This window comes from Furipterus horrens, unplaced genomic scaffold, assembly GCF_987537825.1.
Source record: "Furipterus horrens unplaced genomic scaffold, mFurHor1.1.pri manual_scaffold_3, whole genome shotgun sequence".
In the NCBI taxonomy this organism is placed as follows: domain Eukaryota; kingdom Metazoa; phylum Chordata; class Mammalia; order Chiroptera; family Furipteridae; genus Furipterus; species Furipterus horrens.
In genome coordinates, this window is record NW_028327173.1 from 208,938,787 (window position 1) to 208,952,961 (window position 14,175).

Below are 14,175 nucleotides of genomic sequence, written 5' to 3' on the forward strand. Positions count from 1 at the left end.
CCAGGTCACCTGCAAGCCCTCTGTCACCAGGTGGGAGGGCCTTTTCCCAGCCTCATCCTCCTGGCCCGTTCTGTGACAGGGCCCGCCTCCTTGCCGCTTTCTGTGCTCTTAGCCTAATGAGATAATACCCTAGGCTGATTTTCATCCCCTCTGACCCTGCCTTCAGAGTCTCCTCTCCTCTTTCCAAGGGTCCGCCCAGCTCCTGTGTGACCCCTTAGGCAGTTCATTGATCACCTCTTTGCCAACAGCTCCCAAACCCTGGTTTTTTCACTGGCAAGGGGGTCTTGCATCACCAGTAACCACAGGGCGTTTCCAATGGGAGGTGTGACATCCCCTCTCTGGCCTTTCCGACTGTCCAGCTGTATGGTCCTCTGGTCCGTCCCTCATTCTCTGTCGGACTGTCCACACCCCATGCGCATTTCTGAAGTGATGCAGGCACTCTGGGCTGCCCCACTCCAGGCCTCGGCCCCCACGGTCCGGGTTACACTCAGACGCATGTCCCTGCCAGTGCTCTGATCGGCCGTTTACCTGCGTGCACACCTGCTGGCCCCCTCATCTCCTGCCGGGGCTGCTCCCGCTCCCATGCTCTCTGTCTGCTCTTATTTCCCAGGGTCTGCAGTTCAAGCTGTCTGGTCACATCAGATCAGCCCGTCTGCCAGTCAGCAGGCTCTGCTCCTTTCCTCCGTGATCACTAAGGGTGTCCTTCCCACTGCCCTTCAAACACCAGGTCACAGTCAAACCAACAGCACCTGTACAGCCCGTCCCCTCCCACAGGCCCCTTTCTCGTCACTAATCCCTCTTGTCTGCTGTGCTTGGTCTCCCTGACGGGGACCGGGATAAAAGCTTGCCTCTGCATTCCGCATCTAATGCCAGGCGTGGCCAAACAGAAGCCCAGCACTCGGCGACAGCGCCCCGGGCCTGGCCCTGCCTTCTGCTGGTGGGCACCCAGGCCTCGCTCCATCCCTGGACCCCAGAGAGGCCCACAGAGGTTCCTAACAGTAACTTTCCCCTCGGTCTTCGTTGCGCCGTAATGTGTTCAACCCACGCGAGTTAGTAGCTACGACTGGAAACCACTGAGATTTTGTTGTGCAGCCGGATCATCCGATCTGCGGACTGCGACTCGTTAGCAGCACCTGCACGCTGGCCTCACGGTAGTGAACTCGCACGGCCGCCTGGCCTGAGTGCGCGCAGGACTGGAAACGCTACGAACCTGCGGGTCTGCGTGTTTCTGCTGCTGTGGCGCGTGTCCCAACTCTCCCTCCGAGATGGGGTCCTGACCTCCCGGGGTCCTGCGACAAGTTAACTGCTGTGTAATGTACCAAGTCTGCACCCGGGGCCGATGGGGGGGGGCGGGGTGGGAGCGAACAGAGCAGATGTCTTGACTCCTTCCTATAAATGCCCAGACTTCCCGCTTTTTGGAGTGGGAAGCCGCTTCTTTTTCCGCTCGTGAGCGAAGGTTTCAAGCGGAGTCGGGAGCCCCGCGCTCACTCTCCGTGGAGGCGGGCGCTGCTGCGCGGGGGACACCGTGGGGACAGCGGGGCCCGCCGCGCAGGACGCGGCCAAAAGCGGAGCTGCGCTGCGGTGGAAAGGCAGCAGAACCGGGCTCACAACTTGTCCATGTTTGGTCCTGGAGCTGCCGGCAGGCCCGGGGACAGCGCCCCCGGGGAGCGCGGGCCAGGACGCATTGCTAGTCCCGGTAGTGTTGGCCGCCCCCTCCCGCGACGCGACCGCCCTCCCCGCACCCTCGCCCTGCAGGAGGGGCCTCGGCCGCGGAGACCCCGCAGCGTCCCCGCCTGCCTGGCCCTGCGCCCGCCTTCCTCTCCGGACCAGCAGGCCCGACCCCGCCCGACTCCGCCCCCGGCCCCGCCCGGCCACGTCCGCACCGCGGGCGCCCCCTGCCGGGCAGAGCCGCTGCTGGCGCGCGGTGGCGGCGGGCCCGGGGTTGCCCTGGTAACGGCAGCGGCCGCCACAGCAGGGCCGGCCCCAGCGCCAGCGCCGGCCGCGGCTCGGGCGGCTCAGTGTGGGGGTGAGCGGCGGCGCGGCCGGGCCGGGGGAGCGGGCGCTGCCCGGCGGCCTCAGCATGGAGGACGGCTTCTCGAGCTACAGCAGCCTGTACGACACGTCCTCGTTGCTCCAGTTCTGCAACGGTGAGCGCGGCGGCCGGGCGGCCGGGCGGGCGGGGGCCGGACCGAGGGGCGAGGCCGGGGGCGGCCGGGGAGGCCGCGCAAAGTTGCGGCGGAGGGGCGCGCGGTTCCCGCCGCCGGGGCGCATTGTGCTGGGCCGCGGGCGCCGGGCCGCGCTCGCCGCGCCCCCGCCCCGCTCCGGCCGGTGCGCGCGGGGCCGGCTGGTCCGGGCGCCTCCCGCGCGAGCGCACCGCCCGGCAGCGCGCGGAGGCCCGGCCGCCGCAGGGCTCCGGGAACGTGTTGCATTCCGCTTCCCAACTCGCTCCTGTTTGGAAAGGTCTGGGCGAAGAACTCGCGAACCAGCCACTTAATAACCAAACGCTGCCGCGGGTGCGCGCAGTGTGGGCTGCGCTCGGACCCCGGGGTCCATTCAGCTCCACTTGGATGAAGTCATCCCAGTTTAGTGCAACCTGAATGATCAGGCAAAGGGGACCTGCCGTAAAGGGTTTCCACTTATTTTGCTTACAGGATGATAGATTTTCAAAAAAAAAATTTTTTTTAAATTCTTTTAACAGGAAGGAAATATTAATAGCTACCAATATGGCATCTTTTAAAAATATAAAATCCTACATTCCTGAAAGATTTCAGTCTCCCTCGCAAGGCTGAAACAAGATTTTCACAGCGCCCTGCATGTTTTGTCAGAACATGATGTGTGAGAAGTCAGGCGCAAAAATTAATAACACAGTTCTTTTTGTCTTGGATTTATTGCTTTATCAGAGAGCTCCGAAAGTTTGTAAAGGGAAAAAAAATGTGTGTGTGTGTGTTTTGTTTTTTTAGAATCTGCCTATAGTGCAGTTGGAATAATTTGGAATTCGAGACGCTTTGACAACTCAGGCTATTTATTTTGCAATTGTAAGTGATTTAGGGGAACTGCCCTAGCTATTCAGCACCTGTTTGCAAACAGAGGCGTTAGCTGTGGCAATAAAGATCAGTGAGTGTGTTAATGTATTTGCTACAATATTTTACTCTCCAGTGAAATTTGTCACCTTTTAAAGGAGGGGTATATTCTGATGCTTTTGGCAGTTTGTAATTTTCGTATTAATCACGCATGGGCCTTCCCGAACTTAGTGATGCTCTCTTCAGTGGAGTGAAAGTTTTGACTCTTCAAATTTAACACCAATTTCCCGGAGCAGAACCCCTGTGTTTTTTGATCCTCAGAAGATGGGAAGGCAGCTCGAGGTACTTGGTGCTCCGCCGGCCACTGGAATCCCTTATACTTTAATCATGGGAATGGCTTTACTCTCCAATAGGTTGAATAGATTCCTCCATTAAATTCTGAATACTTTCCTTAATTGACTTATAATCAATGATATGTGAATTATTTTTTATGTAAATGATAGTACCACTTCCTGCATGGTTGTGATATAATTCACCATGTTAGTTACGCTTGCTTGTGGCTGAAAAATTATATTAAATTATTTCTAGGCATAGAGGCTTTTAAAAATTAACATGGGGTCATTCATATATGTTGACGGTTTGATTTAGGTTATGAAATGAGCCTAGAAGTTTTTATTTGAGCAGTTGTTTGGGGGGGGTGGGGGGGCTGGTTTCTAAATAGCAGTTCAGTCATAACATTGACCTAAACATCTATTCATGAATTTTTTTAATTTTCTGCGTTCTTGTTAATTGCTAGTTTAGAGATATTGGTAATGATGTCTAAAAGAAAGTAAAAACCAGCTCTTACATATTTTATGTAACCGTTTAAAAAAAAATCATTTTAAAATAACTCTAAGCAAACAATAAGATTACTTCAAAACACAACTGAGTGAATCACGATTGTTGAATTACTTTTCCCCAAAGTTCTTAGCTCTGTTAGTTATTAGTTTTTGGTTACCTTACGAATCCAGTTGAAATGAAGAGGAGTCTGCAGGGCAGAAATGAATGCTCGCTGATGACGTCTTAAGCAACAGATGTTTCGATGTGAAATTATTCATTTTAAGAGGCTTCCATTAAGTGCAAATGCAAATGAATACAATTCAGTTAATTACTATGGTGATTGAATTAAAGGAGCAAATCACAGAAACACCATTTCACCAAGAATTAAATTAAACATTTGGATATTTTATTAGCTACATTGAAACATTTTTTCCTCTTTAAATTAGAGATTTACATTACAATGGCAAGGCTACAACAGTGTAATATACGAATTCATGAATTTTCATACGTTGAGTGCAGCTCCATGCTTTTGATAGTGACAGGAACTAGAAAGTCATAGTTATGTATTAGCTTCAGAAGGTACAACCCGTGCTTCCTGTGTGGATGACTATCACACCTGACATACTAAAGATGGACGGTAGTATGTAAATGAGAAGGAAGAAAAATTTTGTCCTGACGAACGAAAATTCTGTCTTCAGCTTGTGCTTTTTTCCTTGCTGCCTCTCCTCCTTAATTTGTAATTGGCGCTACACGTCAGGCCAGGCAGTTACTAGCCTGAAAGACGAGCTGTTCTCTCTGTTTAGATACTGGCTCTCTGACGGAGAAAATCTGTGCACTGGTTTCATTTGTTTTTTCCCGAGTGTGTAGAACTCTATAAAGTGAGCTAGAAATCACAAACTTACTTTATTGCTCTAAGAAAAACTGTGATCATTGAAAGGGGACAAAAGGTATCATTTGGAAGCCAGTTTACGACTGGGGAAATACACACACTTACTATCCTTTATCCACATTTTCTCCGATGCCTCCCTTCCGGGTAGGTAGTCTCACCGGCCTCTTTTACATGTGAAGAACTGAGGCTCAAGGAGGTTTGGAGCTTGATAAGGCCGCACAACTACTAAGGCTTAGTTAGATACAGTCTGAACTTTTTGTTTTTGTTTTAAGAACAGCTTTATCGAGATATTTACATACCATAAAATGTCACCCCTTTAAAGTATACAATTAAGTGGCTTTTAGTATATTGATGGCATTGTGCCAGCCTTACCACTAGCTAATTTTAGTGCCCCAAATAGAAACCCCAGTACCTGGTAGCATCACCTCACACCCCGAAGGCCGCGAATCTACTTTGTCTCTAATTGAGACTGTGGATGGGTAGTGTAAATGGCACCGTGCCGTAGCCGGCCTCGGTGTCTGGCTGCTTTCCCTGAGCGTACCGTCCAGGGTGAGCTCTTCATTCCTTCCCGTGGCCAAATCGTGTTCCATTGTACAGATGGACCACATTTTGTTTATCCTTCGCCAGTTGAGGGACACTCCGGGGGTTCCTGCTTTTTGACTATCACACATAATTCTGCTAAGCACACCCGTGTGCGGGTTTTTGTGTGGACAGGGGTTTCCATTTCTCTTGGGCAGACACCTAGGAGAGGAGTTGCTGGGTCATATGGTACTCTGGGCTTCACGCTTTTGAGAACCAATCTGGATTTTCTAAAGCCGAAACATCGGCCCTGTTTCCTACTCCTCGCTGGTAAAAGCCCAGGGAATTAAGGGCCTGGATGGAAGGGGAGAGGAGCGGGTGCGAAGGACGAAGTGTTGCCACTACAGTTCAGGGTCACCTTCAGTACTGTCCCCGGGCACGGCTCACCAAAGGTCAGTGTACAGCGTGCTTAGTGGCCATGGGTTATAAGAACCTCAGCATTTGAAGGGGCCTAGTAGGTGATCTCACCTCCTGGTTTCCTTTCTTAAGCCTGTAAACTGTTTCTTCCCTGAACAGCTAACCCCGGAGCACGATGCCGGGCAGGTGAACAGGGAGCGACTCAGCGCAAGTGGAAGGAGGCAGCGCTGTGGCCTCCTCGGCCACCCCTGCCCCCCACTGGTTCAGCCCACCCACTCCTCCGGGGCTGACGTCTCTGTTTGGGGCTCCCGAGGGTCATCAGCCCCTGCTGGCACAGTTCCAAGGGCCTGGCGCCGCACTCTCTCTCCATCCCTCCTTCAGACAGTTCACCCTGTTGATCCCTAGACGCAGTCAGAAGGTGGTCCAAGCTCTGCCCCTTGGGGCCCTAGAGAGCAGGTGTCATCTCTTTGCATGCACAAGGTTGTCACACGTTTGAGGACAATCGTGACAGCTCTTTCTCAAGTCGTCTTCTAGCTAAACAGTAAAAAATTCCTCATAAGGCCTAATTTTAGACCCTTAATCATCCTGGTTGCCGCAGGTATACTTGTTCCCTTTTGTATATATGCCTTTTAAAACTTGACAAACTGAGTGTGGGATCCCAGGCATGGTTTTTAAACAGAGCAGAGTAGAATAAGAGAACGTCACCTCCCTTGTTCTGTAGTCTGTATCTCTAATGATGCAGCCCACGATCATATTTGCTCTTTGCTGGCCACACCACAGTGTTTCCTCTTACTGATTTTCATCTAAAATTCTTATTTGTTTACATGTACTATGGCCATGCCCTCTCTTACTTTTTTCTCTGAGCAGAACTCCATCCGATAGTAACGCAGATTTAAACTGTGTTCCGATGCTGAGGGTCGTCCCAGCCCCCATGTAGCATGTCCCACCCACCGTGACAGTAACTTGGAAGTCAGTCATTGCCTTAAAGGGTCGTGAGTTTAGCTAGTAACCTTTTCTCCATCTTGCCTTGGAAGGTGTTGTAAGAGACCTTATTATATTCCTTCTAAAGCCCGTACGTGGTGTGTCTAGAAGTTTCCTGATAGAGCCGGGCTTCTCCTGCATATGGGCTACTCAGTCATAACTACGGTGGATCAAGTCCACACTACCCGCTGCTCCCAGTCATATTTTGGGAATCACTGTAACAATCTTCAGAGCTGTGGCCATTTTTCTAGTTTAGAAATGTTTTAATTTCCAAGCATTTATATTGGAGGAATGAAGAATCATTTATTTAAAGTTGGCAAATGGCTAGGTTTAAAACAGGATCAAGGAACTCCTGGGAGAAAGTCATCTGAACTTAATAGTATGAAGGCTTCTCAGACCTCGTCTGCGTCCTCACAGGGGGGCAGAGGACCACCTTGGCTTCCCGGGAGAGCAGAGTCAAGAGAGAACGCTTTCACGGGGAAGTGCAGAGTGAGCGCCCGTGCTGGGCGAGAATTCCCAACCGGCGCACCTGGTGCTCCGCCCGGCAAGGAATTGTATTTTATAGCCAAACCACAAGCATTTATGATGTTATAAACAAGCCCAAGCATTTTGATGGAAAATTCACGAAACTGTGTTTTAAAAGTAAACATTTGGCCCTGGCCAGTGTGGCTCAGAGGGTTGGAGCGTCATCCCGTAACTGAAAGGTTGCTAGTTTGATTCCTGGTCAGGGCACACGTGTACGTTGCGAGTTCGATTCCTGGTTGGGGCGCATGCGAGAGACAACCAATTGATGTTTCTCTCATATCAATATTTCAGTATTTCTCTCCTCTCTCTCCCTCTCCTCCTTGCTCCCTTCCCCGCTCCTCGCCTTCTGTCTTGAATAAGAATAAAATAAACCTTAAAAAAATACAGAAGTAACCATTCATGGGTTATTGTTAATTCCTGAGATAGTGTAAGTCTTTCCCTACATTCTCTTAACAAAATAAGCATTTTAGTTGCGTGGAGGGTGAATAAGAAAAGAGAAACAACCTCTTTATTTCTACTGTTACTGTCTGTTCATGCTATAAAACTGGTAGCGTGAAAAACTTAATCATGGAAAGCATTGCCAATTGTATATTAAAACATTGCTTTTATCAGTAAGGCAGCTTCTCCAAGCACTTAAAATCAGTGGTATTTTGTACTATGTGCAAAAACCTTTCTTCAGGAAAAATGTTGTTATTCCTCTTTGAAATCCTAGCTCATTAACAGCAAGAGATTTCCTAGTCCTAGCAAAACGCTTTAAATGAAGTCAGGAACATTGATATTAACAAAGAGTGTGCTCTAAAGTGTAAATGCCGTGTAATTATTGTCAGTAAAAGGCCCACAGAGCTTCACGATCACGACTGCCTCACGAGACCTCGGCAGGAATTCCGTGTTCTGCTGAAACAGGACGCGGGCTGTGAGGCCGTGCGGGACCGGGTGCCTCCGAGGTGCCCGGAGGAGCAGGGCGCGTGCCCTCCGGCCGGCTCTAAAGAAGGGGCCCTTTAGCAGAGTTTCTCTTTCTTCAAAGTACTTACTCTTCAAGAGTGAGGTGGACATCCTTCCAATTTTGTTTCCTCTGAAGCTGTATCTTTACTGGAAAATTCTGTCGGTTTGGAAAACCACATCTTGCAGAGTACTTCGTCGTGTCTTAAAAGACAATAGCATGTTTATTCTGCCAGCTTTCTGGAAAAGATTTCAGCTCTCTGACTTTTATAAACCACCCCCAGTGTGTAGGGACCGACTCGCCCCCTAGGCTTGGAGGCTGCAGGCAGGCAGGAGCTCTGAGCCCGGAGCCTGGCCAGGCGGGGGGTCTGACCTGCAGAAGGAGGGAAAACCAGCCGGCCCGGCCTCTGGTGGGTGGTGGCCTGACTGCGACGTGGTGCGGGACTGGCCGTGTCCTTCATTCTGGGCACCGTTGTCCTGCGCGTCACTGTCCTGGGCTGCACGTGATCCCCACGCATAACCTTCCAAGGACAGCAGGCAGCGCGCAGTTAAAGACACTGAGGATAGAAATGATCAGGCAGGTTTTCACAGGTGGGCCTTTAAGGTCACTTTGCAGATGGAACTGATTTCCAGGGAATACCTGCAGTGTGGGACAGCTGAAAGTGTTCAAGACATGGACTCCCCAGGAATCATCCCAGGCTCCTCTTCCCCCCCACCCCCTCCCATCTCAATCAGCTCCGTAGATTCTGCTCCCCAAATATCTGATAATCCATCACTCTGCTTTATTGACTTATTTAATTTTAATTTAAAACATTGAACGCGTAACTTATTTGTACACATATATTTTACTATATTCCTAATAATTTTATTAGCTGAAGCTCCTGGGAGTGGAATGATCGAGTCAAAGGTCACAGATGTTTCATTACCCCTGTATTTGAGCAGACCCATCATACTATCCCGCCACAAGCGCTGAACATTCTGTTTATTTTTAGAGATTTTATTTATTTACTTTTAGAGAGAGGGTAAGAGAGGGAGAGAAACATCAATGTGCGGTTGGCTCTCACACCCACCCAACTGGAAACCTCGCCTGCAACTCAGGCCTGTGCCCTGGCTGGGAATCGAACCGGTGACCCTCTGGTTCGCAGGCCGACACTCAATCCGCTGCGCCACACCAGCCAGGGCTATGTATTTAACATAAGTATCATTAAATAGGTAGTTTTTTAGATGTTGTACATGCATATTACTGTTGTGTTAACTTGTGTTTCTTCATTGCTTGAGAACTTGAACCCTTTCTGTTTCTCAGTTCTTCCTCCGCCCTCTCTCCTGGGCCATTTATTCTCGTCCGTCGACCATTCCAGCAGAGGCCTCGTGTTTTGTTTGCTGACTTGCAGGTTTATTATAAACACGTGTTTTTTACTTCCAGTTTTATTTCGCGTTAGCTTCAGGAACACAGTGTAGTGGTGTATTTTCCAGTTTCTCTCCAGTATGCCCAGTCCCCACCGGGCCCCGCGGGTCGTTGTTACAGTGCTACCGACTGCCTTTCCCGCGCTGTGCTTCACACCCGCGTGGCTCTTCTGGAGCTTCCGGTGTGTGCTTCTCACCCCTTCACCTTTTCCATCCAGACACCAACACCCCGCTCTGGCAGGCAACCATCAGAATGTTCCCTGCGTCTGTGCGTCTGTTTCTGTTCTGCTTGTTCACTTATTGTGTTCTTTAGATTCCACACATACGTGAAATCACATGGTATTTGTCAATTTCTCTGAGCATGATACCCTCGAGGTCCGTGCGTGCTGTTGCAAGGGGTAAGACTCCTTCTTTTTTATGGCTGAGTTACATGTAGTCCCTTGTACACGTGCCGCGCCTCTGCCCTTCCACCTGTCGTCGGGCGCTCGGGCTGCTTCCGTGTGCTGGCGGTTGTAACGAGTGCTGCAGGGAGCATGCTGGTGCATCAGTCTTTAGAATTAGGATTCCGGGGGTCTTTGGATATCTACCTAGAGGTGGAATTGCCAGTTCTTGGGGCAGTTCCATTTTTAATTTTTTGAGGACCCTCCATGCTGTTTTCCATAGTGGCTGCACCAGTCTGCGTTCCCACCAACAGTGCATGAGGGTCCCCTTTTCTCTACATCTTTTCCAGCATTTGATGGTCTGTTGATCATAGCCATTCTGACTGGTGTGAGGCGCTATCTCGTTATAGTTTTCATTTGTGTTTCTCTGATGATTAGTGACGTTCAGCATCTTTTCATATGTCTGTGCGCTGTCTGCCTGTCCTCTTTGGAGATGTGTCTCTTCAGATCCTCTGTCCATTTTTTAATGTTTGTGTTTTTGGTGTTGAATTGTATGAGTTCTTTATAAATTTCGGGTATTAACCCCTTATCGGATGTATCATTGGCAAATACCTTCTTCCATCCAGTGGGTTGCCTTTTTGCTTTGTTGATGGTTTCCTTTGTTGTGCAAAAACTTTTTGGTCTTACGTGGTTCCATTTCTTTATTTTTTTCTTTTGTTTCCTTTGCCTGAGGATATATATCAGAAAAAATACTGCTAAGAGAAATGTCAGAGATTTTACTACCTATGTTTTCTTCTAGGAGTCTTATGGGTTTGAGTCTAACATTTAGGTCTTTAATCCACTTTGAGTTTATTCTGGTACGTGGCGTAAGAGGTGGGTTAGTTTTTTTTCTTTGGCATATGTGTGTGTCATCTTCCCAACACCGTTTCCTGAATAGACTCTCTTCAGCCCAATGTACGTTCTTCTGCCCTTTGTCGAATGCTACTTGATCGTAAAAGCGTGGGTTTGTTTCTGGGTGCCCTCCGTTGCTCATGCTTTTGCTCAGACCCTCATCAGCTCTCACCTAGGTTTCCGTCTGTTTTAAAAGCAGCGCCCCAAACTAGACTTTCTGCCTCCCACCCCGGCCCCTCCAGCCCACCCTTTCTCATCAGACCAGCAATGAGAGCCCCCACGCCCCCGCTGCGGTGACCTGGGGCTCCGGCTGCAGGCAGAGAGTCTGCACTGCTCTGCGGGAACTGGGCCTTCACCGGGACGTCCGCACTTGGTTCCTGAAGGCCCTGGTGACAGGTGGTCCTAGAGGACGTGTTTGGAGCCACTGCTGGAGTGGCCCTGGGCACTGGGCTGCAGGGCAGGGTGTGTTGGCGCTTCCCAAGGAGACCTTTGTGAGCTTTTCCTTCTGGGGTTCATGTGAAGGGGCTGGTGGGGGGTGGGGAGAAGAACATTCCAGTCAGCCGGGAGGGAGAAAGGACCTTTTGGAAACTGAAAGCATCTCCTGTGGTGAAATAAGAAGGAGCCAAGTGGCCTGAAATGAGGCTGGGTGGGGGTGGGGGGCTCCTGTGGCCCTTCTCGGCCACAATGAGGAGGAGGTTCTCAGCCCAGGAGCAGAGAGAACATGGCAGAGGGCGTGGAGGCAAGGGGGCGGCGGGGTCACATTTCCAGGGGCTTCTGAAAGAGGCTTCGGGGGGTGGGGGTCTGCCGTGTGAGTGCAGGGCAGGGGCCGTGGGCATTTCCACTGGACAGGACACGTAGGGCTCCCCTTGCCTGGACTGTGTCATCGGGAGCTGGGACAGGAAAGATGGCCTGCCAGGCTTCTGGCTCATTCTCCCAAGCGGGTGCTGTGTGCCCAGATAGATGGAGCTAGAAGGACAGGTGGGGCATTGGGGGCCTGGGGGACGGACAAGCTGAGGGGCCGAGGAGGCTGTGGGATGCAGGGTCTGGAGCTCGGGAGACGCCCAGACTGAAGATAAAAAATCTGAGAGCCATCAGCACATAGGTGGTAACTGAATCTGTGGCCCAGATGAGCTCACCTCAGGACAAAGTAGACGTTTAGATGCTCCTTCAGGAAGACAGAGCTGATCATGACAGCCTCATGTTGGAAAGTCTTCACTGCCCCTCCTCCCACTCAGGCCCCTGGGCCCTCCGCGGGGCGGCTCCTTCCCCTGCCCCCACTCCCGGCTCCCCAGTGCAGGGAGGGCTGCTCCCTTGGTGTCCACAAGGTTATTGATTATAAACCTCTGTCATCACGATTGTCCCCGTGGCCTGTCCCTGTGGCTTATTTTCAGATCTCCCGTAAGATTGTCACTGCCTTCCGGGCAGAGTCTCCCAGTGAACGTCTTTGTGTCCGGGGCCTCGGCAGTGCCTGACATGTGATGGGTGACCATGGACACCGGAGGAGTGAGAGCAGGGACAGGCTGTTACAGCGGCTCCTCAAACACACACCCCCAGCCAAGAGCCTGACACGTAACAGGTGTGCCCTAAACTGTGGCTAATTAAACAGAGAAAGCGCTCCCACCGCCTTCCTGTGTGCTCGAGACATGTTAAACATCACACGCATAGATCTGCACATGTACAGATTTGTGCGCACGTGCCGCATACATGACTTGCCCCCGTTCAGAAGGGAAAAACATTCCAGGCGAGGGACATGGTGGGTAAAACTCAGAAGCATGAACGCGGGGCAGTGAGGAGTCGGGATGCATCTGCATGCGCACTTTGGGGTGCCTCCAGCTGGACACTGGGCCACTCGATAAGTGGGAACATTTGCGGAAAGCACTGGGCGGTGTGACCAGCCTGAAACACGTCACCTGCAGCCAGAGCAGCTGACACCAGGAAAGAGTTCGTGGTCAAACCCGCATTCTGAGCAGTAAAGCAGCTTTGATGGTTCAGCCAGCCCCCCAGTTACTTTACGGAACAGGAGCCTTACCGTTCTTAGAAACGTGTGCCCGGCGGAGAGAGCGTCGGGCAGAGCTGGGCCCCCGGGCTCTGCTGGCGTCATGAGGCATTTCGTCCAGCGGCAGGTCCCGAGACAGGCGCCGAGCCTGGTGGCGCCGCTGCCGCTCTGGTCACGTCACGGGCGATGCTTCGCCATCCCGTGTGCAAACCGCGGAAACTGCTCCCGTCCGGCCGCTGTGGGGAGGCCCCGGCCTGCTAGCGGGGGCCCTCCGGTGAGGCCGTCAGCCAGGACTGAAGCAGCGGGCCCCACTCCACCGCTCTCGCAGCCTGAAGTCTGGCTGGGGGTTCACTCCCTTGCCTGCCTTCAAAATTTTATCAAGTTGATATAATTTAATTATACAAAACTCTCTGTTCTGTCCGCATCTTGTGCTTCATTAGAACTCTGCTGCCAACCAGACTGGAGCTTCTCCGAGGTCAGCTGTGCCCCATTCACTGGTCTCCCCGTGCCAGGGACCACGTGCACGTGGGGAGCATGGATGGCGGGGGAGGAGAAGCGTGGACGGCTCCGGAATCCACGCCAAGCAGCTTCGCGTGCCTCTCGGGCTGCGCACTTACGGGCACCCCCCCAGCCCCGTGTAATCCTCCCCACAGTCCCCGAGGGGGCTGCTGTGATGTCTCCGCTTTGACAGGCGAGGAAACGGAGGCCCTAAAGTTTAAGTACAGAGCTCAGGTCCCCCGGCCAGCACCCTGCAGAGCCGGGCTTTGAATCCAGGCGTCCGGTCTCACTGTGCACGGCTAAGTGCTCACTCCTGTTTGATGACTGAATGATGGATCAGAAGACGGGCATGATCCGGGGCGTGGAGGGGGCTTGGGAGGTCATCTGAGGGCGCCCTGGCTTCTGGGAGAGGCCACGCGCTGATGCTAGTTCCCCTCCGCGTCCCTCTCGCCAGGTGCCCCAGTGGTCTTCACGCGTTCCCCCCGCACCGCGCCACTGCAGCGCTCTCTGCGCAGAAATCCCACTGAGCTCTGGGTCGCCTGCAGTCCCTCGGACGTTCCCCAGACCCAGGGTGGCCTCTCCCCCGAGGCGCCCTGGGGCCACACCGCCCTGAGCTTCTGGTAGTGTCTGAACATGCCAGGCTGGTGGCAGGCATCTCCCTGTGCGGTGCCTTCCCGGCCCTTCGTCACCTGTCTGGCTCCTGGCCCCTTAGGGCCCAGCTCCCCTGTCCCAGGAAGCCCCCCTGGCTGGGACTTAACTTAGGCGCCGTGGCTGCTTGGTGCCCAGGCCCCGGGTGGCGCCTCTCGCCGCCCTGCACGCCGTTCTCTTCCTGCGGCCCAGCAGCGCCCGGAGGGCCACGCGTGGGCCCTCAGTACCGGGGAGCAGAACCAGAGAGTG

The 14,175-nt window shown here is 52.4% G+C and overlaps 1 protein-coding gene across 5 annotated transcripts in view; it reads left to right on the plus strand.

Annotated features, from left to right (window-relative positions):
* EML1 (EMAP like 1) overlaps positions 1-14,175 on the plus strand; it is a 139,459-nt gene that overhangs the window by 35,915 nt on the left and 89,369 nt on the right. For 4 of the 5 annotated variants that reach the window (XM_090271383.1, XM_090271385.1, XM_090271386.1 and 1 more), the window contains exon 1: positions 2,026-2,147. The exons of the other annotated variant lie outside the window; for it this stretch is intronic. In XM_090271383.1, the coding sequence (XP_090127509.1) occupies positions 2,081-2,147 (67 nt within the window). In that variant the 5' untranslated portion in view covers positions 2,026-2,080. Of the gene's footprint in view, positions 1-2,025; positions 2,148-14,175 lie in introns of those variants that run through there. 5 annotated transcript variants of the gene reach the window in all.